Genomic DNA, 25,832 nt, shown 5'->3' with positions numbered 1-25,832 from the left:
TTCTCAGCAGCGAAGGGGGCTCCTGGCCCTTCCCTGGGGGGACTCTGGTGAACAACACTGGGGGTTGATGAGGTGGGGGCTGGCGCGTTAGCAACCGTTTCAGCCGGCATCCCAGCGCTGGTGACAAATCAAGGGAGAAAACGCAGGCGGAGAACAATAAAAGGACGCTTGGGGCAGGAATTTGTGCACCGTGGAGGGAGAGGAAACATAATGAGTGTGACCGTTTGCAGAGTGGTCGCTGCCGAAGGCCGCTGGCCCTGCCCCGGCAGCGCGGAGGCACGAGCCGTTTCTCCAGTCGCCGGGCAGGAGTGCGGCAGCGCTGACCGGCCCCCTCCCCGGTAATTGCCAGGGGATTGACTGACTTGACGGAAGATGGCAGAGCAGATTTCCACGTGTCTGAGATGCTCTTTGAGAACATCATCAAAGTGGACGCAAAGGCAGCGGCGGCTGCGGTTCGGCTTTGCATCGCTCACAGCTCCTGGCTGGGAGGAGGCTCTGGCGTGAGCCCTGGGCTATGACCCGGGGACTGCTCGGATCAGCACAAGGCTCCAGCTGATAAAACAGGCTTCTTTTGTGCTTTTACCCATTCTGGTAAAGTTATCTTTCCTGCTGCATTGCAAATCCTGGGTTCAGATACACGCGGCTTCTCTAGAAGATGATGTTTCCTCCCTTTCCAGGTTTGAGAGACTTAGCGCTGGGTTTAAAGCCACACGCCATGTTTCTAAGACCCTCACATGCTTTCCAAGAGCAGAAATAAAGTCAATATACTGGAAATTCAGCAAAAGCTGAGAAGTTTGGGAAAGCAGAAAGGGTCTGCAAATCTGGGCCAAGTTTATCGCTTGGGTCCCTCCAAACCCTTCTGTGGCTGAAGGTCAGCAAGCGTGGCCCGGCCGGGGCCCGGCGCCCTGCGTTATGGGCAGCGGGTCAGCTGGAGGGAGGCACACGGCCGAGCCGCTCCTGCCCCCTTGGCCTCGGTGTCCTTCCCTTGCCTGCAAAGTCTGCGGTATCCGCGATCTGGCGATGGAGAGCAAAGTCTCTTTTTACGGTCGTGTCATTGTGGTGCTTAATTTCTTCTGCAGAAGCAATTACGTTCTATGGGTGGAAGGCAGTATCGGAGACGTATGATTGTTATTGCTATCCCGCCGCTGCTGCGCTCCCGCTGCCGCAGGAATGGCAATCAGGGCACGGGAGCCAGTGCCTCGGCCTGCGCCCGCACAGATAAGAGACTTTGCAAATGGGAAGATAACCCTGTCCGCTGGCCAAATATTTACCTGAGATGGGGCGCGTATCGCATCCGAAGGATGGCTCTACAAGGGCTGATCAAACACTCAGTGACCTCTGGGAACAAAAAAAATTGATAACGTGCCTGGGGCTGGGCTCGTTGTTGTCTGTTTTCATCAGCGAGTTCTCTAATCATTCAGGAAACACAGCAGCAAAGTGCGTGGTTTGGGCTTTGTTTCTTATTTCTTACACCATCTTCACCTAACGAAAGGCATTAACACCAAGGCATTTAATTTTCTATCTCTTATAGGCAAAAAAAAAGTTCCTTCTTCATCCAGTTAAATGAATCTGGCAGGAAATACAGGGTTTTTTTCCAGCCAGTGGCCCGATCTGCACAGGTATTGAGGGAGCCTAATTACAAAACGTCTGAACCGATTAGGCACCTTGCGGCCATCAAACATTAGTTTGTTGTGAAGATTAGTCTACTTAACGATGTTTCCCCCATAATTAAAAGTGATTATAGTGCTGGGACAGCAACTGCGAAGGCAAAGGAAAGAATTGCCCTGGGATTTGCCCAGGATCTGCATCAGGATACCACCATGTGAAGGAGCTGGAAAGGTGCTGAGCACGCCCAGGACCACGCAGCATCCACTGCTCCCGGCTGCGGCTCTGGCACCAGGGGAGGTGGCGGGGGAAGCGCTGTTGGGATCGCAGCCGTCAGGGATCACCCTGGCTTCGGTTTCAGGGGCTGAAGGCAAAGAGCCGTGGCGATCGCAGCAGCCGGGTCAGTCGGTGATGGCACCATGGGGCGTTCCACGGCACACGGGCTCGGCGGGCCGGGGACGCTGGAACGGGCAACGGGGCAGCCCCAGAGCCGATGGCTGCAGCACGTCGTTAGCGTGCCGTGACATCTGCGGGGCCAAGTGCCACCACGAGCCGTGGACCAGGGTCCCCACGGCCGCACGTGTGATATATGGTGCCCATCAAGGGGCAGCTGGAGCTGAGGTGCACACGGGGCTCTGCCTGCCATCCAGTTGTCTGCTTTTAATGGATATAAATGGTTACCTTTAGCGCTGAAAAAGCTGAATAGATACAAATATTACCAATACCTTAAGGGTGCACTGGGCCTCATTATCCTTGGGTAATCGAGGTTATGTAGAGCTCTTCTCCTTTATCTGTCACTGTCTCTCTCAGCAATGTGCTGAAGCAGAGAAACCTCGAGGACAAATTGCCCAGAAAGCTGGAGGAGAGCTGGGACCCCGGAACCTCACCGGGCAGAAGGAGCACTCGTGTCCTGCCTTGCTGCGGGCACGGCTGGAGGGATGGAGGGAGCCCTCCTGTGCAGCCTGGGCATAATTGGTTTCAATTAAATCTCTGCAAGTGGTTTCCTATTTGGTACATGTTGTTCCTCTCGGTCTTCATGAATCACCGGCAAAAAGCCAGTGACATTCCCAAATGAATTATTTCTGACTTTCTCCTGGAAAGGCTGCGATTTGCACTGCGTGCACTGAGTCAGTATCGCACGGGGTAGTTGCTTTTCCTTCCCTGGGTAAACGTCTACCTACGCGCTACCCGTCGCTGCGTGCAAACGCTATTCTGGAGAGTTACCGAAATATCCCGTTGGTAAACAATCCCAACGCTGCGGCGACTACCCCTGGCAGGGAATTTCAGGGGGTTTATCGCTCTGGCGAAGCCGTCTGCGTCGGGGAATCCCACATCCACATGCGGCTCTTCCCGCTTCTTGGTGGGAGTTACCTCGCAGCGCAAGTCGTGTATTTTACAACTGAATCCATGAGGCAACATTTGCAAGCACCAAACGCACGAGCATTCAAGCTGAGAATTTGCTTTCTGCAAGTATTCTTACTAATGAAACTGAGGCCATAAAATATTCCTGGAAAGTGCTTACAAAAGGCTTTCAGATATGTCAAATGATGTTTTTCATGTTAGCTCAAATTTGCTTTCTGTTTCTAAGGAATACTCAGACTTTCAACTCCTCCCCTCCTTCCCCCCCCTGCCTGCAGAGTACGAGTTGGGTTTGTAAGGAGGAGTGAGGTGGTGTGCTGTACGCATAATTACAGAGTGGCGCATCCACAGATCTTACTGAAATCTCTCCGAAAATATTGAGCTGCATTTTTGCACTGAAACATTCAAACAGATTCATAAAGCTCCAACTCTACTTCTTCATTAAAAGGGGGGGAAAAAGCAGAGTTTCAAATAGTTCCCCTTCCGTTGTCTCCTTGGGCTGCCGGGCAGGACTCGGGCCACGGCTCCCCGTGGATGCCGTGCGTGTCCGGGATCGTGGCTGCCTCTCCACTGACTGCTTCCAGTTTGTTGCAATGTTCATCAAAAACCGCTTCTCTGCAGCAAAGCGATGCCATTGCGGAGTTGGTCCAAGCCCAGCTCCTTGGCTCCCCTTTTTACTATAGGCTGGAAAACCATTAATATGATGAAAATGACCTCAAATTGCTATTGCTGGATTATTTAATCTGGCCAGGCTCCTTTCAACTCTCAGCCACCATAAAAGAAGACAAATTGCCTGTCTGGTGTTTAAAGGTTTTGGAACATAGGACAGCATCGATTTTGTGTATCTGAAAAGGTGACGCTCCCTGGGCTTGCCGGCGAGGGGGGGTTTGATGACAAAGCATCCTTCAGTGCCGAGCCTCCCCACCGATACCCTGCATCTCCTTTGGGCTCGGGAGCGAGCGGCTGGCAGGCGCCGGGGATAACCCGAGGAAGGGGGAGCGGTGGCAGGAGGTGACGGGGAGGAAAGCGTCAGCCCCCTGGGCTCTCTGCTGTCGCCCACCCTCGCTGCCCCCCTGCCCGGCTCTGCCCTGGCACCCGGCCGGGCTCTGCGGGGCCCCTCGGTGCCCTCTGCTCCCCCAGCAGCTGAGCAGTCGCCCCTCCGTCTCCTTCCCGACGAGCGGAGCAGATGGAGGCTTTGCCTCTCCCCGGGAAGCATTACTTCCAGCCCTTGCCTCCAAGGGGATAAGCGCTCCCAATTCCAGGCGTTTATCGAGCCCAGAGGGCAGCCTGGTCCCTGTGGCGCTGGGCTTGCACCGGGGCACTTCTCACCCCAACCCCGCCGCCACCACAACGGGTGGGAAAGTCTCCATCACCCCCCTGGCGAGCTGCCAGGGCACCAGGCCCGAGGAGAGCCAAAATTATCCTTTGGGACTGCATCTCCCCCCGCCAAGACCCCGCGGGCAGGGGGATGCGTGCCCTGGCTGCCCCCTGCTTGCCTCGCCGGCTGCCAGTGAGGTTAATGGTGTTTGTCTGCCTATAAACCAGGGCAATTACACCCCTCATCCAGTTTACATGCGACATAAAACTAACTCCTTGTTCATGTTGCCTTCCGCAGGTTCCCAGGAATAGCCCACAAAGGGGAAGCTACAAAGAAAAAAGTGATTAATTCTCGGTGGCACATTTAAACACCGTTTTTATTACAATTCAGCCTTTTCACGCACTTTGCCCTTTTCTGATTCATTCTTGCTCTTTTGAGGTGGAACAAGGCTGATGTTTTGCAGCTCCTGTTTCTCAAGAGGAGCTTTTAACTCTCGATTTGCTGTTGTAGCTGTGCTGGTGAACAAGAGCCTTTCCCACTGTGCCCACAGAAATAGGGTTGCTCCAGAGTTGCTCTGGGGTTGCTCCAGGGTTGCTCTGGGGTTGCTCCAGGGTTGCTCCCTGGGAGCAGCAGCACGCTCTGCTCTCCCAGCATGGGACCTTGCTGCCCTTCAGGGTCCAGCCCGGGCACAGTGGGGTGCAGTGGGGTGCAGCTGAGCCAGGGCCGTCCCCAGCCGAGCCGCCAGCCCCGCAGGCTCTGCCACGCAACACTCGTGCAGTGGCGTTTTACAACACAGCGCAACAAAACCTGAAATGTACTGGAAATAATTCTACTATCAAATGCATTCAGCTCTGTTTGTTTGCTTTTAAATTAACATTGGGGATGAAATGATTCACTGAACTACAAAGAGATCCCTCGACTTGACAAGAATCGCAGGCAGGATTTCTTCCACTTCCAGTTATCACAGGAAAAAACATTTCAACATCTTGTCTGCTCAGTGCAAGAAAAATAGTTTTGTGCTCTGTGCCTGGGAAACAAGGAGCTTATCAAAAAAATCTCAGGCATCAGAGGGAGGAGATGGCAGAGGCACTGCGAGGTACCTTGTCTCTCTGCCGTGGGTACCGGGAGCTGCTGCCAGGAGGGCTGGGTCTCTGCGGCAGCGCAGGGCGGCTCATCAACTGCTGCTGTCCCTGATTAAGGGGTTGGGTCCCACAAAGCCGGAGCAGAAGGAGCAGTGGCACTAACAGGGTGGTCAGGGCCAGCACTGCAGCCTGGAGCCAAAGAAATGGGGGAAAAGGGAACGTTTCTGTGATTTTTCTGCAGGGAGGAGGGGAGGATGACCTGGAGATGCAGGGAGAGGAGCGGGCAGCAGGTCGGTGCCCAGCCGGGCTGCCTGTGTCCCCGTCACCCTGTGCCCTGTGTGTGGGTCCCTCAGGGGTTGCTCCCCCTCCTCACCGTGCAGCATCCTCTCAGCCCAAGCAAGAAAAGCTTCTCCCCTCGGATTAAACCCCTGCCAGCAGCCTACAGCAGGGGTACCCCGGGCACCTCCTTGGTCCAGGCATACATGTAGGGAGGGCCGTAATTATTAGGAGCTCTTTTAGATAATGATTAGGAGCTGCTTTAGATAATGATTAGGAGCTGCTTTAGGTAATGATTAGGAGCTGCAGCAAAGCAAGCGCAGGTGGATAAGCCGGACTAGCCAAAGAGCACATAAGCCTCAAGTCGTAATTAGACATGGGGACAGGAGCTTTGACCTTGAAAGTATTAGGGAAGAGGACTTCTAATTGGGAGGCAAAAGGGCCAGGTGTTGTTTAACCTGTTTCTAAAAGTCATTAAACTACCCCGGATGACTTTATTGCCAAGAAGATTTGGAGGACGAGCCGAGAGCTTTCGCAAAGCTGACCGAGCGAGACAAGAGGCCAGGCTGGAAACGGCGACACGCTCCTCTACGGCCGGCCTGGCCCCAAGTCCTCGGGGCTGCCCCTGTCACCGGCCAGAGCCCGGCACGAGGATAACGGCGGATCAGAAACAGCTCCCGAAAATTCACCAGCAGCTGCCCAGCAGCCTGCAGAGGAGCAGGAGCATCCAACAGCTCCATTTGCAGGACAGGCTCATGCGCAGTAAATATTTCAGGGGGTTTAGGGCTGAGGAAAGGCGTTTAACTCGGGGAAGAGGCTGGTGAGGTTTCGCTTCTGGGAAAACCAGACAGCAAGATGGATGTCAAGAAAGGGCTCCGGGAGAACATCAGGCCACAAGTCATAAATTTCCAAACCGTTTTACTGCGCAAATCCCTTTAATTTTGGCGCCTTGGGACCAATCACAAAACGAAGCTTGGAGAATTAAATAAGCCGGAGGAACTAAAAATCTCTCTCGGTTGGTTGCCCTTTAGGTTGGAAGCTGCCGCTGCTGGTTCTCCAGCCGTGCAGGGGCTTCCCACGACGCTGACACGTCCTCTGTGGGTGGGCTTCAGGTGGGAAGCTGATGCTTGGAGACTCATCAACACAGACAAGAAGCTGAGGGACATGGAAGTTTAAGCTTTAGGTTGGTTTTTACTTCCTTTTAATGGAGCTGGTTTGCTAATTCAGGTTTGAAAGCTTCTGACTGTTCCAGAGTCAACAAGGTTACTCGACGATCAAGCTCCCCGGTTCCATCAGGTCTCTTCCACCCACTTAATGAAAACAAATGCCACCCAGGACAAGGGCCATCCTTCTTATTTGTCTTCTGGGGCCCTGAGAATGGGCTTGCTTTCGACTTCTCTTTATATATGTTATTTTAACAAATGAACCAAATTATATCCTGGTTGCTCCCAGATACATCTAATTCCCAAACCGTAATGGAGCTGTTTCTGGTCTCTGGTCATTAATCCTATTAGTGTCAGTCTTAGCATCTGGTGCTGGGCCGGTGAAATACCAGTTACTCTAAGAGGGTGCAAAGTAAAAGCTCTTGGAAGCAGTTTCCTTCATCAGGGTTCCCAAGGGCAGGAGAAGAGCTTAGCAGCCAATTAACAGTAGCTAATTTCCTCTGCCTGCTCTCTCAAGGAGGGGGCTGCCCTTGCTGTGGGGTGGGAGGGGAGGGTTAGTCCTACTTTTACAAAGCTTGTGATCCCAGCTTTGAAATAAAATCCACTGTTTCAGCCAGTGAAATGCAATCGCCTTTTAAAAGCAGAGAATAAAGCTTCCTAGACAGCTTATGGCAGACCCTGAACAGGAGAAAAGCACGGAGAAGCCAGGCAGCAGGAGGGGATATTTGTGCAATAAGCCAGTCCTAAGACCGTGCAGGCAAGCAAATCAGAGCTGATGAGAATCAATTGGTTTGCAGCAGGACCTCGACTGCAGCAGCTCATATTTCCAGCAGCATCAAACTTCATTCACTCCTAAGGACCTCCAAACTTTAAGACCATTTTTTCCCCTCAGTATTCAAGTGCTGGCACAGTCTCTGGCTTGCCAGCCCCGCGGGTACCGGGGGATGAATGAGTGCAGCATGAAACAAATTGGAAATAACAGCTGACTTTTATTGTGAGATAAAAAAAAAGAAGACAAGGGGAGAGCGGAGAAGTGCTTAAATAAAACTCTGCAGCTTGGGCTGGAAGTAACAGAAAGCACAAAGACATCTGAAGCAGGTAACTGCAGAGGAGGGCGTCTCGGCTCCCCTCCACAGCTGGTGCCCAAATCCTGCGGCTGCTGGCTTGTCTGGCTCTGTCTGTCCGTCCGTCTGCAGCCTCACGCGCTCGGCCCGCGCCCCAGCCCTCGTGCCAGGCGTGCGCACAGGCTCCACGGCGCGCGACCGCGTCCTGCCCCAAGGTGCTTCCACAGCAACTCACAAAACCAACAAAACCAACCCTCCGTCCAGCGCGGCCACCGGCCCCCCGCAGCCTCCCGCTCCTGCCAGCTGCCGCACGGGCAGCTCCGACTCCAGGTGCCGCCAGGGAGCCCTTTGAGGCCAAACCTGAGGGAGCCCCGAGCCCCCAACCCTGCACCTCGCTCCCCTTGTTGCTGCTCACCCAGAAATCAGCAGCAGGTGCCGCAGAAATAAGTATTTAGTGCTTTGGTTGGAGCAGAGGCCAAGTATTTCAGTGTTTCTCCCAAACTTGTTACGTTTGGCGTTCTCCTGAGAGCGTTTACTTCCTCCCTGCGCTGGAAGCAGCGAGATATTTCATAGAATCCCAGAATCCCAGGTTGGAAGGGCTCTCGAGGATCAACTGGTATATCAAGCAGCAGGAGCAGAGAGGACAAGGATATATGAAGAGGCTGGAACATGAAGATGTTTTTTCTGGCTGTTTTGGAGGCAGCGAGCCAGGCTCCGAGGAGACCCGCGGGGAACGGGATGGCGGCTCTCACCTCGCCATCCATCCCGGCTGGGCACTGGGGGGCACGGGGGCAAACCGGGAGCCTCGCGGGGTGGTACGTGCCGCTGCCAGGACATCCTCCGCCCGACGCCTCACTGGGCCGGGGTCTGGGGAGCAATTCCCAGCTTTTTGCCAAAGAACGGTGCCAGCGAGAGCGGCGGTGTGCCGGGGCTGCCGCCCCGCCGCGGGACAGCCCGGACGGGCACTGCCGTCATCGGCACAGCGAGCTGCCGGGGGGCTGCCGGCGAGAGGGTTTTACCCTTGAGCACTTGTTTTGCTTTTGTTCTCTGGAGCAAGACACCTTCTTTTCCCACAAACAAAGCCATAAATTGTTGTGCAAGCAGGTTTCAAGGGGAAGAAAAAGCGGAGCTGGGATGACAGTTGCGTGAGGAGGTGAATTACTTGAAATATGGCTGAAAACTTCCACGCCATAAATATATTTCTGATCACAGCTAATAAATCATCGTGATTATTCTATAAATAAGGGAAAAGCTGCCTGTATGGTACCTGACTTTTTTCTACAGGCCTCTGGAGCAAATTTGTTAGCACCTCAAAATAAACTATTTGGTCCAGATAGTTTGTTTGTACTCTCCAGGCTGAATTGTCTTCTCATTCATTTTTCATCGCCTTTGGTTTGGTCGTTGGGAATCTTTTTGTGCTTTTTTCCCTCTCTGGCTCTGACAAAGAGATACCGCGGGGGGAAGCGTGTTTAAAAACCAACCAGAAAGCGCTCGCTTTTCTTCTGTGCCATGAGGGGTCTTGACGGCAGCGATCAAAGTTTCCTTCCACATCCCCCCAGGCTGGCTAACGTCCGCGTTTGCCTCTCGGCTGGGGAAGGGATAAGCTGGAGAAGGGAACGTGCTGGATCATGCTTATCCTGAGCATCCCAGCCCGCCTGCACCCAAACCAGAGACCTGCCTGTCTGCTGCTCCCTTTGTGGTGACAAAGACCACGAGATCTAAGCCACAAACACAGAAGGGATGAAGCATAAAGGGTAGTTCTGCTTTCGTCCTGGCAGCTGCGGGAAACCGTGTCAGGCTGCTGGGTAAGAGGGGACTTGGCTCTTGCAGAGGTTTTCCCTCGACGTGTAAATGATGGATTTCATGACCATTTTGCCTCTGTCTCTTCTCTGCAGCCAGTTGCTCTTTCTGCTGCCAGAGGCCTCTCCGGGCAGTGCCAAGCGCCCCGTGATGCTGATGCCAACCGAGGAGCAAGTGGGTCCTGAGCCACGTGTCAAACACGCAGAAAACCACAGCAGGAATGAGGTTTCCATTCCCCGTTTGTGTTACTGGTGGAGGCTGGAGCTGCCGGGAGCTGCAGCAGGCGCACCCGTGCCACGCCGTGATGGAGAGCAGCGGGGGAGCATCACTGCCTCAGATGTCAAATCCTATTTATTTCATTTTGGGTTTCTTCAGTGGGAAAATTATCAATCAACTCCACTTACATTTAAAGTGGCTGTTGCAGGGAAAGCTTGTACACACGCAGAAACTCATTCCTGTAGCCCCCCCGGCTGCAGGGAAGGAGCCGCAGGGTTTATGAGTTTAATTTGAGGACGGGAGTCCCGCAGCCTCACGTCACCCGGCACCTGCTCGCGAACCAATTTCTGCGAGAGGGTTTTCGAAGCGCTGAAGGCAGTGTCGCTCTGCGATGAGACAAACCATCCAGCATCAGGTTTTATCCCGGGCGGGGGTAAAGGATGCCGACTGCCCTTGCAGCCGGGGGCTGAGCCCGTCCCCTGCAGCTACGCCGCATTCGGGCCGGCCTCCAGCCCAGAGCGCTCCGTGCTAAGGAGGCCTCTCTTTAATGGTTTTTCCACAGGGCTATAAACTCGCAACACACCATTTTTTTGCCTTTTATAGATCAGCATTACTAATTTATTGGCAGTTTACTATTTGGAAATGTTCTCATATAAATTAATGGGAAGGTAATATTAAACCTCAGTCCCTGGGGGAGGAGAAAGCCAAACAAAACCCACACTCCCTGTGCTCAAGGAAAAGCAGCCTGTTAAATCATCCCCTTTGCTCCGCAGAGGCCGTGGCTCCGAGGGCAGAAGCAGCGCGGAGGAGCCCCGGAGCTTGTGCTCTGGCTCCACTGGGGCTTCCCGTGGACCCCGATCTCCCTTCGGCGCACCCCGGCGGTGCTTTCTGTGGTGCTTTTCAGGCGTGCAGACGTCTCAAGACACTTCACCGAGCCTTTAATTACCCGCCAGAGGAAGGAGCGCCCTGCTCAGACAGCTCCAGTCTCCGCTGTGAACCCGCAGCATCCTGCAGGCCACGGCATGCTGCAGAAATACGGGTGTTTGTGGCAATTAAATGGCCTAACAGGTCTGCGCGTCCCTTCGCTAAGCACGGACAAATCTGTACTGAGAAGAGGGGATGAGGAGCCCTTACGTGCGTCTGAAGGAGGAGGAGTGGCTTTTGCAGAGGCACACACTGTTGTTAGAGACTGCTCCTTCACCTCACGCGCTTCAGGAGCAAGAATGGACGTTCTCTGCCCCAAAAGGAGTGCTCCCAGCATCGCCCGCTCGGCCAGAGGTTTCCCAGCGCCGGGGACGCAGCCCCACGCGCTACTCCGGGGGGTCCCCCCCGTGTCCCCCACAGCTAGGGCAGGGCTTGGGGCAGCGGAGCTGAGGGGGAACATTGTGTTAATTTACAGGGGCCTCCTTTCATTTTATAAAATTATTGCCATTGATGAGAAAAGCTTATTGAGTTAAATCACTTCTCCTGCAGTAATATAAAAATGCTGCGGCTCAGGAATACTGACATGCATGAGAGTCGGGCTCACTTTTCTTGCTGAGCAGATGAGGAACAGGAATGATTATTTTGTGTCACTTTACAAAAGAGACCTTACTGTAATATACCTGCTGTGCATTGATAAATAGCACCAGCAGATAATAAGGGCCTTAGGCAAGGAGCAAGGAAGAAAAAAGGCTTTCCAGCATGTGAACACAAATGCTTTAAATGTGAACTAAATTGGCCTGATCATTCCTCAGATTTGCAAAATTAAACTGTGCCCAATTGTCAACATCACTGAGATTTATGAGACAAATAGAGCCAAAGCAAAGGGAATCTATAACAGCCCTGCTAGAGATGCTTGTAGGGTTTAAGCAGCACATACTATTTATGAAACCAAGTGCCATAAGTTCGTTATCCTCCGTACCCTCCCAGCAATGGAGAGCCAGAAAAGTTCATCAGCCAGGGATGTGCGAGAGATGAGTCCACCGGCACCAGAGCTGGAAATAAGGCGGGCTCAGCACCAGGCCTCCGCTCTTAAGAAAACCTCTTTACACAAGGAACTGTAGGGCTGGACCTAAGCGTGCTATGTACCACCACCAAGGTGAAAAATCTGGAATTCAGCGTGAATAAGTGTCCTGGGAAGCAGCCTGCTGCAGACAGGCTTGAGAGCGAGGGTAGAACCCGCACGGAGACATCACAGCCGGGAGCCCACTCGTTCAAGCTCTGCCAAGCGCTGGGTTTGCTAACGCCGTCCCCCCCTGCTAAGGGCCGTGGTTTTAAATCAGCAGCTGCTCCGTGCGATGTCGTCGGGAACTGCGAGTCAGTGGAATCAAAACCATCTTTGCTATTGCCCTGACTACACCTCCTTTACCCGGAGCCCTCAGACTGCTGCCGTAGCTCGAGCCCCCACCCCTGCAGTGGTTCGGAAGCAATACCCGTCCTGCAGCAGTTCCCTTCCCACAGTTGTTTTCTTTACCCTCTTTAGCAACCCAGGACAAAGGTTTCCTTCCCCGGTGAGGAACAGCGAAGCACCGCACCCCGTAACGGCACCGCTCCTCTGCCAGGCAGAGACCTCGGCTTCAGTCTCGCGTCGCCGGGTTGTTAATGTCTCCCAGCCGACAGCCACCGCGCGAAGGAGCCACCTTGCTTCACCTTGCAGCAGCTCGACGGGAAACCTGGGGAAAGCATGGCGATGCTGAAGCCAGGGTCACCTTCCCGAGGATGCCAAGGCTTCCTCAGCAGAGGGGACAGAGGCAGGTCACCATGACAGCTGTTAGAGCAGTTTCCAGTCTCTGGCAAACGGTCTTAGGTGTTTGCGTTTGCCCCCAGCTGGTGCCCCCGGCCTCCGCAGCCCCTGCCTGACCCCCCCCAGGCTCCGCAGCCCCTGCCTGACCCCCCCCAGGCTCTGTAGCCCCTGCCTGCCCCGCCAGCTCTGTACCAGAGGTGCTGGCAGCCGTGTGGCAGAGGGGGCGAGGGCTCGGCATGCCGGAGATGAAGCCAGCCAAGAGCTGAGTGTGTCTCCATCAAAACAAAAGGCACCTGAGCACGAAGCGTGGGGTGAGCAGGTGGATTCTTGATGCCTGTGCTGAAGGCAATTAAGCTGCTCACATCCTCGTTTGTCCTCAGGGTCCTGCTGCCCGGCCAGGAGGCTGCAAGCTGGGAGGCCAGTGTGGGAGAGATTGATCTGAGCTCCCTCCTATCAGCCCTGCTGGAACAGGGGCAGAGCCAGAGGAGCTCCAGCTACACCGTGCTGCTGCTCCTCCAGGATACTTGTGCCCGGAGGGACCTCGCATGGGGAGCTTGTCCCCCTCCTGTCCCATCCAGAGGGACGCTGAGAATCGTGACATCCCACCCTACTCTATGCTCAACCAGGGGCCCATAAATTTCTTAAGCAAGCACTTGAAATAAGAATTGTAAGAGCACCTCGGGGCTGTTGCTGCATATCAAGAAGAAGAGAAAGCACCGAGCTTCCTGCTTAGCTCCATGAATGAAGTACTCTGTCCCCTGGCCAGTCCTCAGCCACACAGGGGCCAGTGGCCCTTGGGGTGCCTTCTGAGGGCCCTGCAGGCAATGACGACGAGCACCTGAGCCCGGGGAAACTGTATCTGTTGGGCTCTGGGCTGCATTAAGGGTATGGAGAAGGTAGGCATTTTCTCCTTCTTTCATTAATCTCTGAGGCTCTAACTTAGTTACGCTACTGGGCTGCTAAGTCAGGGCTTCATGCTTTCTAATTTTTTCTTTTGTCTTGCATACACATATGAGACAGATTTTGCTGCCACAAGGGATATTTATAGGACATATGTTGGAGCTTGAAGAAGCTGATTAGAAATGTTTAGATTAAAAAAAAAAAAAAAGAAGAAACTGCATGAGAGCAGCCTAGCCAGACAAATACAAGATGTTAGCTTCTGGGCGGCGACTCCGCTGCCTCCTTCACTGCTTCTCAGTACCAGAGAAATACAGCTGGGGGGGGCACGGAGCCGGCTCTGCGCAGGGCCGGTGTTACTCAGCAGAGGGAGGGTGCTCTGCCTCCTCGCCCTGGGGAGGGCTTTGGGGACAGAAGTGGCTCAATAGCATCCTTCCCTGGAACAGGGACCTGCGGCCGGGAAGCTGGGTAACGTCCCCCGGGCAGGCAGCCCACGTTGCAGGGGGGCTCCGCGAGGCTGTGGGGGCTTGCGGTGGCTCTTCCAGGCTTGGAGAACGGGCGGGAGGCAGATGTGCCCCGTGAAAATACTTCCCAGGTTTTTCACATCTTCTCAGCCCTCCCCTCCAGCTCCCCTGCCTGGTGACTCTGCCCTTCCAGGGGTCTGGCGTGCCAGAGCCGGGCTGTGCCTTGCTGTACGGTCCCATCAAGACCATTAGAGGAGTTTGAGACGTCGGGGGATGCTTTCTTAAGTGAATACAAGTCTCAGAGTCCCCGAAGAGCTGCTCGGAGTATAAAATCTGCTAGGCGCTTTCCAGAATCCTATTCCCTGTCAGCACTGGTCTGAAAAACCAAAGTACGATGTTACAAGGAGGTAGAAATTGCATTATACTCTTTTCTTCTTCACAAGCTCTAAGTAACACTTCTGCTTTTTCCATATGAAAGGAAAATGGGTAATGACAACCTATTTCTATTGCAGAGACAATTTTCACTCCTCCTTGGCAAGTGTAGCCAGGGTAGCGTCTTTCTTTCCACTCAGAGGCAAATTAACAGATTTTGCCTCAAGAACATGATGGGTGAAGTGCAGTGCAGCTGGCGACGGTCGCCCGCCACCGTTAGCAGCACCCTCGGGGTGCCCACACCTATTAAAGCTCGCGGTGGGTGGGTGGTAACGCAGGTGCTGTTACAGGAAACCTGGGAAGCACAGTTCGGATCGCAGGGAAAACCCCTTTTTTCTTCCAGAATATGGGTCTGCGTGAGCGTCTGTAACCCGCAGCGCGGCAGCCGGTTCCAGGCAGCGCTTACAGCTTTGCACCAGCGTCAGGAACTTTACTCTCTTGGAGAGATGACTCTGAGAAGAACAAGTTAGACAAATGAATTCGCTAATGACTTCCTTCCCTCCTACTTAAATGGTGGGATAATTCACAGTTCCTGCTCCCGCAGCGGGCTGCTCCATCGCCTGCCACCCGCTCCGCGCTCGGCAGCCCCGGCAGCGCTGCTGAGTAAATGAGCCAGACAAAGGGGGCCAAGATTGCCGATTGGCATCAATCTGCCTTTTAAAGCGCCACTAAAAATGGTGTGCTGGCTATTTTAAGAAGGCGCGGAAGCGAGTGCCTCACGTGCCGCCTGGCCCAGCGGCGGGCAGGCAGCAGGCAGGCAGCAGGCAGGGCTCTCTGGAGGGCAGCGAGGACGCGGCTTGGACACCCAAGCTCTGGCCAGGTATCTCCCTCCCCGCGAGCTTTACGCCTCAAACCGGCCGTGAACCCAAATAACGGCCTGTATGGGAAAGCTTTGTGTACACGCTGGCTTTGGTGCTGTTGAAAGCCTCAACTCTCCTTTGATATCGCTCTTTTTCTGGTTCAAAAATACTCTGGGAGCTTCTGGCTGGTGACATTTCAATGCAGGGCAGAAGCTCTGGAAGAGGCTCGGGGCCAGAGGAAAGCTGATGGCAAGGGCACGGGGCCCTTCAGTACCAGGGTTCACTTGCCCTACTAACGTATGTAGAGGTACAACAGATGTTTATAGACAAATAAATACAAACAAAGCTTCCTGGTGGCTTCCAGCCCCTTCCTCAAGCTTGGCCTGTGCTGCCAGGCCCAGAGCTCCCTGGACACGGTCCTGCCCCCCCCAGACGGGTCCCCCAGTGCACAATCCCCGCGCCGGCTCCGTGCGTTTGGCACAAACGGGGAAATAATACTTTTTTAAGTGGGGATGAGTTAAGAGGATTTGTTTCAGATACAAGATAGCTCTCATTAATGTTTGCTCGTTTGGGTTTATTTAAGCCTTAATTGATTGTCTTCTACTTAACTGCGTTCCAGTATCTCCTGGGCTCCAGAACAGACTCTTACGAGACTGACAATTGGATGCTCTTCCCTTCTTCTCTCTAAAGATCTTTCATGTTAGTTAGCCGGGTTTAATGGGTGATAAAGTCACTGGGCTTGCAATAAAGCCGAGCTTTCCCTTTCAAGTGATTACACATACAGCCTCCAGAAAGACTGCGTCCAGGTGAGCATTGTGCTTTGATGCTGGTTTTGCTGAAGCTGTTGTAATTTGCAGCTACGAACACCACGTGTAAAATCACGGTTTTGCATGTAACGAGCGTCCCCCGGTCTCGTGGCCCCCTCCCCCCAGGCTGCAGAGGGATGACAGCTCCAGCTGGGCAGAGCCGTGGTCCAGTTTGTAACTGGCCACATTACAGGGAGATGGAGCAGGGACTGTTGTGACCCCGCAGCGTCACCGAACACGCTCTGCCTGGCCTGCGAGCCGGGGCTCAGCGGTGGCTCCCAGGGAACTGAGCCCAGGCTGCCCCGGCAGGTCGGAATCACGCTTAGGAAAAAAAAACCATCAGCCTGGCCATTGTTTAGGGCACTTTTGCAGCCCTGGTTCTGCTTGGGCTCGGATAGGAGAGGCCTGTCTCCCCGGCAGCGGAAATCTCCCAGGATAAGCTGTTCTTCAGGCCGGCCCCCGCCGTTTCATCCTTCCCCAGACAGGTTCCCCCGAGCAGGAATCCCACTCGGAACAAGGCGGGGATGGGGATGCTGAGCTGCAGCGCTTCCAGCGGCAGCCGGAGCGGATCCAGCGGGAGCTCCAGAGGGAGCAGGGGCTGGCGAGGCGTCGCAGGGACAAGGCTGACCTGCCATCGGGCTGCCTGGCTCAGAGGGGCTCCTGAGTCCGGACTAAGTTTGTATGGAGGCGGGGAAGAAACCTGGAGACTCAGAAAGGCAGCGGGGAGAGACGCGTTTGTAGCGCAGCCGCGCTCCCCGGTGTGATGGTTGGGGCGGCAGTGAGCCGGGGCGGCTGGGGTGCCCCTGCCCGGCCCGGACCTGAGGCCCACCCGAGGTTTGTTCCTGCGAAGGGCCCCCCCGGGTGGCCCTGACCCTGCACAAAGGCAGCCCCCGTCCTCACGCGTAGCCGGGAGCCGCGTCAAAGAATCTGTCCCCAGATTCATACAAAAACTTCTTTTATTGCAGCAATTGAGCAGAAACCATCCAAAGGAGCTCGGCTTTTCAGGAGAGATGCTTTTCTTTCCCCACACTATAGGAACAACGTGGCTTCTGCCAGGCAGCACCCCTGGAAAGAGAGAGAACGTACCGGGCTCCGATGAAACACCTCTTAAAATAACCACAGCCCTTCCCCACGCGTTCACTCGCCCTCTCTGTGCTCTATTGTCTTTAACCGAGCGCAGAGCAAAAAAGCCACGAACTTTTCAGCTGAAGGAAATTCGGTGGCGGCGGCGGCTGCTGCAAACCTCTGATCGGGGAGGCTGAGGCTGAGGAGGAGGAGGAGGAGGAGGAGGAGGCGGCGGCTGTTCGGGAGAAGCCGCTCGCCAGCGGGAGATTAGCGCGCTCACTTGCTCGACATTTTTCCTGCAGAACAGATGTGCGGGATCAGGAGTGGAAACTCTTTATTTTATTTTATTTTTTGGTGGGGAGCGGGGTGCCAGCGGGCGCCGCTCTTCCGCCTCGCACGGCCTCCAAAACCCGGATTAAAAAGGCAACAGCCCCTTCCCCGGGGCTCCTTAAACCGCCTCCAGCGCGGGGCCGGAGGCACCGGCTGCTCGGGGAGGGCGGGGATCAGCGCAGTGGCACCCCGCTCCCGAACCGCCGAGCCGCTAAACCCGCGCTTAACGGAGCAGGCACCCCCAGTTCCGAACCGCCAAGCCGCTAAACCCGCGCTTAACGGGGCTGGCACCCCCATCCCGAACCGCCGAGCCGCTAAACCCGCGCCTAAAGGGGCAGGCACCCCCTGTTCCGAACCGCTGAATCGTTAAACCCGCGCCTAAGGGGGCAGGCACCCCCCTTTCCGAACCGCCGAGCCGCTAAACCCGCGCCTAAAGGGGCAGGCTCGGTTCGGGGCGCAGGAAGCGGCTCGTCCGCCCCGGGAGCCGCCGGGGAAGGGGCGACCCGGGGCGCTTGGGGCGAGTTGGCGGCGGTCTTTTGGGGGGAGAAGGGCGATTTCCCGCGGGTCTCTCCCCCGCGGGGCTGCGCCGGCGGGACCCTGCGCTCCTCCTCCGCGGAGGCGGCGGGGGGGGTCCAGCCCCGCCGGTCGCTCCGGCTCCGGTGGCGGGTCCGCCCCCACCGCGGCCGCGGAGCGAAGGGGCCGCGCTCCGCCCCCGCCTCCTCCCCGCGTAACTTCCCCGAGCCGCGGCCCCCCCCCGCCCCCGCCCTGCGGGTGCGCGCACAGACGCGGGCGCGCTGAGCCTAGCCGAGCCGAGCCGAGCCCAGCCGCACCGCGCACCGCAGGGGCCCCCGCCGCGCATGGGGCGCGCAGCCTCCGCGGGCGCGCAGCTGCCCCGCTGGCGCTGAGGGGCCAGGGCAGGCGGAGCGGCCCCCCCGCCCCCCCTCCCCGGGCATGCCCGCCCCGCCGGCCGCCGCCTGCCCCGGCGCGGAGCGCTTCCGCGGGCGCGGGGCGGTGCGCCCGGATGGAGAGCTGAGGCGGTGAGCCCCGCCGGGCCGGGAGACGTGACGATGTGGATGCGACGGCTCCCGGGAAGCAGGTAGGGCTGGGGGGCGCGGTGGCTCCGCGGCACCCCGCGGAACCCCGCGGAGCGAGCGCCGGCTGCGCTTCTCGCCTCCGCCCGCCCGGCAGCGCTCGGGGAGCGGCTGGTGGAGTTGAAGGATGAACTTGGTGGAGCGGGGTGCGGGGGGTGCGGGCTGGGGCGGCGCAGCCCGGGGAGGCGCGGCCGGTCCCTGCTCCCGGCGTGGTGTGTGTCCCCCCCCACCCTCGTCCGGGACCCCCCCCCGTTCCCCCCCCCAGCCCCGTCTCCGCGCGGCGCGGGGAGATCCGCGCTCCGCGTCCCTTTGCCGGCTGCTCCCCGCACGCTGCCGGGAAGGGCCCCCCCACCCCTTTCGCCACCCCGGGGGAAGGGGCCGGAGATACTGGTGGGGGGGGGAATGTGGGGATGTGTTTGGGAGATTAATCGAGAATTGCAAAGCAGAGGAGACGGAGGCAAAGTGTTATGTAACCCATTTTCATTACCGCTGCGAAGTCATCTGAGCCGAAATCTTGTTATTTCCATGGTGTTGGGAGAACCCTGAAGCCTCAGCGGCACCGGCTTCGCCCTACCTCGAGCCGGGCTGGCTGGGATGCGGGTAGAGCAGCGGCGTGTTGAGCGAGGAAAGCTGCGCTGCTGTGAGATTCAGGGCCCGTCCCACTCCCCCAGCCCCCCAACCTCATTTTGTACGTCAAAAGTCCTGGTTTGGAGCTGGCGAGTGGTTCGCGTGGGGCTGGGGTCAAACCCCGCTCCCCGCCGAGCGGGAGGGCGGTTCGGGCGCGTCGTCGTGGACTGTGGGGGTCCCGAGGCGCGGGGACACGAGGCCAGCTCGCACCGGGCCCTGCGGTCACTCCCCGGGGAGCGGGACGTGGCCCCCGCCCGGCTGCGGGGTGAGCGATGGCTGCGGCCCTACCCCCGCGCAGCGTCTCGGGGAGCCCGCGCCGCTCCCCGCGTCCCCGCACTCTGGCAGAACATGGCTGCTGCTCTGGGGAGGCGGGCAGGGCCCCCCGAACGCCACGGGCGGGACGCGGGGGAGGCGAGAGGCCTTTGTCCGTCACCCTGTGCGGTCGCTGGCGGCTTTGTCCCCTTGCCCCAGCGCTGGATGGAGTCCCGGGGGGGTGACACTTGACCTGAGGTTTTGTCTGCTCCGAGGAGCCGGGGGAGGCCCTTGGCTTTTGTTTTACACCCGCGTGTGCTGTGCAGCCTGTTCCAGAGGCACGTGGCCAGTGAGCTCCCGATGGCCCCCGGCCTCGTCCCCGGCCCCCGGCCGACGCGCCTGGATGGCCCAGGCACGCCAGCACCTTCACGCTGCCGCCAGGGATGTCCGTCCGTCCGTCTGCCGAGGATGCTGCGTGGCGGGAAGGACAGAGTCTGCGGTGATGTAGTGACCTTAGGAATTACTCCTGGGGAAAGCACCCGAGCTGGTTTTTGGGGTGCCCAGCGTTCGGGTGTCTGCTGTGGCAGATGGAGAGCCCGGTGGAGCTGGAGGGCTGTTTCCCGAGGCTGGAGCCAGCAGAAGACTGTAATCTTGGAAACAGAGGACGCCCTCTGCTTTTTTATTTTTGTGGAGAGTTTAGCAGTGAAAACAGGAGCCTTCCGGTCGCTTCTCCCCTCGATTCGCCTTGCGAATGTCTTTGCTGTCTATGCTGGGTCCTCCGCGCCAGGCTGTCCTCTGTACCACCTCATCAGCTTCCAGTCCCTCCGTGTTTTATTTTTAATAAGAGATAACTTTACTGCTAACCTTGCCTGCTGCTCTTGCTTCTCTCTAACTCTAATTGCTTCTGGCTTTATTTCTGACATTTCCCAAGTCATTTCCCCTCATTTTCTTGAAGACTGCTAGAAAAATAGCTCCAAGAGAAGCAGTAGACCTTTCCAGCGCCCGTTTCACCCCGCGCGGTCTCTGCCTGGAGCTGCCGCCTGCCGCGGGGGGACGGTGCCTTATTGCTCCTTTCAACTTGGATTTCCTTTGGCCCCGGGGCCGCGGCGGGTGCGTGGCCTTGCGGGCCACTCCGGCTCCTAAGCCGAGGAGGGCGAGACCTGCAAACCCGCGTCGCTCAGGATTACTCTGCCCTGGCTTGTGTGGAGGGAGCTTGCGGCTGCCCCGGTTCCGAGGGCCCGGGGATGCTCCGGACGCGCTCGGCCCTGGGCGGTGCGGCGGGCGCTGCAGGGCGAAGGGGCTGTTTGTTTCTGTTACTGGGGGGGGACAGCAGCTGCTCCGGCGCCTCCCAAACGGGCACCGACATACGTGTGTGTGCAAACGCCTGCGTCAGTGCTTGCGCCTGCCTGGGAGGGCACGGCAGCTTTCTGCAGCGTGCCGCCTGCCTGCCTCCTAGCTCTGGCTGGGGACTTCCCTTCCATAGCTACAAATACAATATTTTAAACAATATGCCACGATTTTTACAGCGTTTAGCTCCGGAGTGATTTGCAGTATGAGTAAAAACACTGTTTGCGATTTCTTCCCGATTGTATAAAACAACTCATTAAAAGCATACATCCCTGCGCACTGGCACCGAGGAAACTTTATGGGCCTTGTAGTTACTGCCAAAGCAAACATTTTCCATGAATTTCACTCGTCAGGTTCACGCTGTCAAATGTAGATTCAGCTGCTCGTCAAAGATGCAAGCCTTGCAGTCTGGAAAGTAATGAGAGCAGTAAGCAGTGGGAGTTAATGGCCTCCACTGAGGAGTCCTTACTCATCCCGCATCCACGCAGGGGCTGAGCTGGCTGCTCCCGGGTGAATTGATTGCCACAGAAATTCATCTAGTGTCACCGGCTATGATACTTAACAGCCACAATAATGCTTGAATAAACTGCACTTTTATGCAGCGGTTCGTACCTCCTAACTGGCAGCAATTTCACAGATGAGGCAAAGGGAGCGGCGATGGTCTTTAGCAGCCTCTTCCCCCAAGCACGAATAATTGTTGTAATAACACCGGAGCCATCGCTGCCGCGTTGCCTTTGTGGCGTCTCCGGTGGGGGGACGGACAGATGGACGGATGGGAGCTGCCGCGGCGGTGGAGCAGCCACTGGCCCTGGTCGCCTTGGGGCTGCCCCACGTCACCCGCCATCTGCCTGCCTGCGCCATGTGGAACGTGCGAGCGGCCGGCCCGGCCTCGGAGCTGGGGTCTGCGGGAAATAAGGACTTGCTGATTTTCCTCCAGAGCCCAGCCTGTGAAGGGGAACACGGTGAGGTGGAGGCCGGCTCTCCAGCTGGCCCCATAACCTTGTTCCTACCTTTCCTCACCCAAATCTGCTCTGCCAGGTCTCCCCACACGGCTTATTTACATTTGCATCTATCCAGGGCGGCGGTGAGCCCGGCGAGCGGCTCTGCACAACAGCTCTGTAGGGTGTGAATAATCCATATGACTTCCGACAGGTCTGAGGTTCATTATGGAAATGTATGCGTGCTTAAGCCTTTAAATATAGCTAATAGGAGAAGGACTGGGAGGAAAGATTACGGGAATCAATATGCTGAGCCGGAGGAGCGGGAGCTGCTCCGCTCCGGGTTGTGGTACCTGTTATTCTCGTTGAGGGCTGGCGATGCTGAAGTGGGTTACAGCAGTTCAGGCCCAACGGGGTTCAGGTTTGAGACCAGAACTTGTGTAGTGGGATAACTCCTGGAAGCCAAGCGTGTTGGGTGGGATCAGCGGGGAGGATGGAGCGGCCTCGTCGGTGCTTTTGCCCCCTCGTTTAAAACAAAGGCTTTTTCCCTCCTTCCCTCCCATGCTGGACGGCACCGCGGGGAGGGGGTTCCCCAGTCAAGCCCAGTGACCCAGCGGCCTCCGCAGGTTTTCTGGGGGTTGCTCCCGAAGCTGCCGCTTGGGTCTTTCTTCACCTTGGGTACATGGTTTTCATCAGAGTGAATTTTTTCATTGGAATAATGTAAAACTCTGGACCTGAACTGCCTCCTTAAAAATGGAATTCAAATTGATGTGAATATTTCTTGTGGCTCTTCTAACCGGGACCTGCACCTACAGACTTTGATAGCTTACATAATTTCCTGTGATGGAGATGTACTTCATCTAATTTCACTTTGAAATGCATTGATTAGATCAGAACTGCTGGGAGATTTAAACTGAGCCTCTGTGGCCTCAACTTAACTGTGGGAGGTTTACCTGCCTTCATCCTTCAACATTAATTTGGTTTTATGAGGATTCCTCGTGAAATGAGGTTTTGTCTGCCACTGAATTGCTGCCGCTTTCCGGGTTTATCAATCCCTTTCTCCGGCCGTGGCAGCTCTGCGAGGAGCAGCAGTGCTCGAGGCGGTGTTGGATGCCGTTGGCTGCGGGACGCGGCAGGGACCGAGGGGTGTTTCTGGGGAGGTTTTGTGTCTCTCGGGTGTTTCTTGCGCGGGTGGGCCGAGGCGGAGGCGAAGCACCCGCGCGATGCTGCGGGGAGGCTCAGGGTTGGGGCTGCTGGGTGCGATGCTCGGGGAACACGATGGAGACCGACAGCGGTAACCCCAAGTGCAGGAGGATGTGTCCTCTTGTCAGTGCCGAGTGATTCAGCCTTTCTGGTACCAAGCAACAGCGATAAAAGGAGAGAAATCTGGCTTGGCTGGAGACAGATAAGCAGTTGCATGGAAATAAGCAGAGATGGGGGCAGTGAGCGCCGAGGGCGCAGGAGGCTGAAGCAACTGCCGGGGACTCGCCCGAGGTCCTCCCCAACAGCGCAGCGGGTCGGACATCCCCGGCGAGGCCTCTGAGCCTGGCTCTGGTTTTCTGTCTGAGACCACTGGCCACCTTTGGGCCAGCGCCCCACCAGAATTCAGCGGCAGAGGCTTCCCCAGCCCTCCACCTTTGCTGGCTGTCCTGCAGAAATGAAATGGATTTCCAGAAAAAAAAAAAAATAAAGCTCATCATTCATAAAGTGTTCATTTTCCACTCTGATCTGCAAAATGTCTCATTGTGACTTGGAAATGATGTGTAGGCAGGAGATACACTTTAACATGCGATGATTTTTGTGGAAATTTGCTCCAAAAGTCTTCCCCAGCAGCTCTGCTTTTCTGGCAGCGTTGTTGCATCCCCAGCGGTGCTGGGCCCCTTCTGCCGGTGGGTGCTGGCGCTTCCCCATCGGCGATGCCGCCACTGCACAGGCCTGCCCCATCCTGCCCGGTGCTGTGCGGAGCAGAGGCCGTTCCCTGGCTGGAGCAGGTAACGAAAGGGACTCGCTGGTTCCTGATGAAGAAGATGGCTGGCAGCAAGGCCACAAATCTGCTCTCGGGCCTGGGTGAAGCTGTTGCAAAGTGGCGAGGTGGAGCGGCGAGGCTTTCCGCTGCGCGCTGGGGTGCGAGCGCTGCGGACTCCGCTGGCTTCCAAATAAAGTCTGGGTAAAACCAGCTTCAAGAACAACACGTCGTCTGGGAGCGGTGACGTGCTTCCTGCAGGAGAAATGCGAGTCTGGACCCCTGAGATGGAAAAAATGGAGCTTGCTGGAGCGTGCGTGCCCTGACACGAGGGGATGGGGACGTGCTGGCGCAGGGACCGTGGCGAGGGGGGTTCTGCTGTTTCGTGGAATTTAGCTGCGACCTCGCAGGGACCAGCTGCTCCCATCCGTAAGGGGCTTTGGCCGTGCCTCCCTTTCTGCAGCACCCCGGGATGTTTGGGAGAATCTCCGTGTGATGCCGTGGGTTCTGGCCCTATAAATAGGAGACGTGGCTGCGTAATGCTGGCTTGCAAACTGCGTAAAGCCTCGTGTGGGAGGGCTGAGGCTCGTCGCTCAGCAGACAGCAGTTGAGGCTCCGTTCAGAGCAAACGGCGGTAATTGGTGTTGCCTCTTGGCTGCGTGTCATTCAGGTTGAAGACGTGGCAAGGTCGGGGGGAGCCCAGGTTTCCCCCCGCGGGATTCGCCTGCCCAGCGAGCCGAGCCGCGGCTTCCTCGGGGACGCGTGCCGCTAATTGCTGCATCCCGCGTGCCTGACCCCAGCCCTGCTCCCGGGGCCTGCGATAGCATCTCCGCCTCCGTCTGCAGGACTCGAGTAATGAAGCGTCAGTTAATTGACATGGATTAGGACATCCACTTAAGTACCCACCGAAACGTGGGTGATTAATGCCGGGAGCCCAGGCCACGTGGCTGCAGTTCCCGCCGGGAGCACGGTCGGGCTCAGCCTCTCCCCCGCAGAAGCCGGGGCTCGGCTGAACCCGCAGCGCAGGGCGTTACACAGGGAAAACGTTGCCATTTCAGATGCTGGCAAGAGTTATTTTTAAAAGAGCTCCTGAGAAGAATAAACTCATTTTCCACAAGTAGTTGCCTTTCATGGTCTTTCTTATTAACATTTCTCTGGGAAGGATGAGGATGAGTTACTCATCTTCTTGTTTCTTGACTTCATAAGAGGCTCTCTGCTCCTTTAGCATCCTCCGACGTGAAATATTCAGGACTTATTCAAAGTGACATATTCTCTGGCAAAATCAATTTTGCTAATTTTGATGGAGGAGGACGGAAACGTTTCATATGGGCAGTTCCTTGGGGATGTTCTGCTCGGGCATCTGGTGGGAAGGGATATGATTCCATGTTCTTCCCTTTCATCCTTCCGGAGGTCCAGACCTGTGCGGCGCAAGGCTGCTGGCACACGGACCCTGCGCGGGGGAGACGCGATAAACTGCAGAGGTTTGCAAAAAGCAGCGAGGGATACGGGAGGTCTCCTGTCGCCACCAATCTGCCTGGCAGAGACCTCCATCCCTCCCTTGGAGATAACGCTCTGAAAAGTTTAATCTCTCCCGCAAAGGGGATTTTTTTTTTTTTTTTTTTTTTTTTGATGAGATGCAAAGCACAGCGATATGTGACTCACTGGTAATTAGGCTCCGGAGGGTGTGTGCCCACAAACAGCACAGTGTTTTCCAGGCGCCCAGAGTGCCTCTGGTGACTCATGTTCACCTTGATCCCACAGGATTTCACTCCCGCGGCTGCTGGAGCCTGCGAGGTGCCCGGGTGCTGTACACGTGGTGAGGTGGCCATGGCAGGGAGAACTGCTCCTCTTCGTGGAAAAGAGATTGTTCAGTGCTAAAAGGAGATTTAAGCCTCTGTATGAAAGGATCAAGGGTCTTTGCCCCGGATTTCATTCTCCCTGCCTTTGCTTTCTATTTTGGCTTGGCTTTTTCTCCATCTTTTTGGGCCATTCTCTGTTCTCCATGAAGCGTGTCAAGCTGTCAGCCTTCTCCAGCAGTGGGGTGTCCCCGCTGCGGGGCTGGGCAGAGCCCCAGTGCCCCGCTCGGGAGCTGGGGGGGCCAGGAGCTCCCTGGCACCGTGCCGGAGCCTCGGCCAGGCGATGCGATGCCCTGCGCTGTGCTCCCCTCCCTCGCACCCCAGCTCTTGTGCTTTTCCTTTCTCCAGGCTTTTCT

The 25,832-nt window shown here is 56.5% G+C and overlaps 1 protein-coding gene across 3 annotated transcripts in view; it reads left to right on the top strand.

The window, feature by feature from the left end:
• Positions 1 to 18,352: 18,352 nt before the first annotated feature.
• Positions 18,353 to 25,832, top strand: part of AJAP1 (adherens junctions associated protein 1) — a 44,532-nt gene continuing 37,052 nt past the window's right edge. For all 3 annotated transcript variants that reach the window (XR_012632045.1, XR_012632046.1, XM_074892894.1), the window contains exon 1: positions 18,353 to 18,498. Coding sequence is in view for 1 of the 3 variants with exons in the window: in XM_074892894.1 (XP_074748995.1) it covers positions 18,470 to 18,498 (29 nt within the window). In the remaining 2 variants the exon portion in view is untranslated. The remainder of the gene's footprint in view (positions 18,499 to 25,832) is intronic.

This window comes from Strix uralensis, chromosome 23, assembly GCF_047716275.1.
Source record: "Strix uralensis isolate ZFMK-TIS-50842 chromosome 23, bStrUra1, whole genome shotgun sequence".
Classification (NCBI taxonomy): Eukaryota; Metazoa; Chordata; class Aves; order Strigiformes; family Strigidae; genus Strix; species Strix uralensis.
This window is presented reverse-complemented; position numbering and strand designations above follow the sequence as displayed.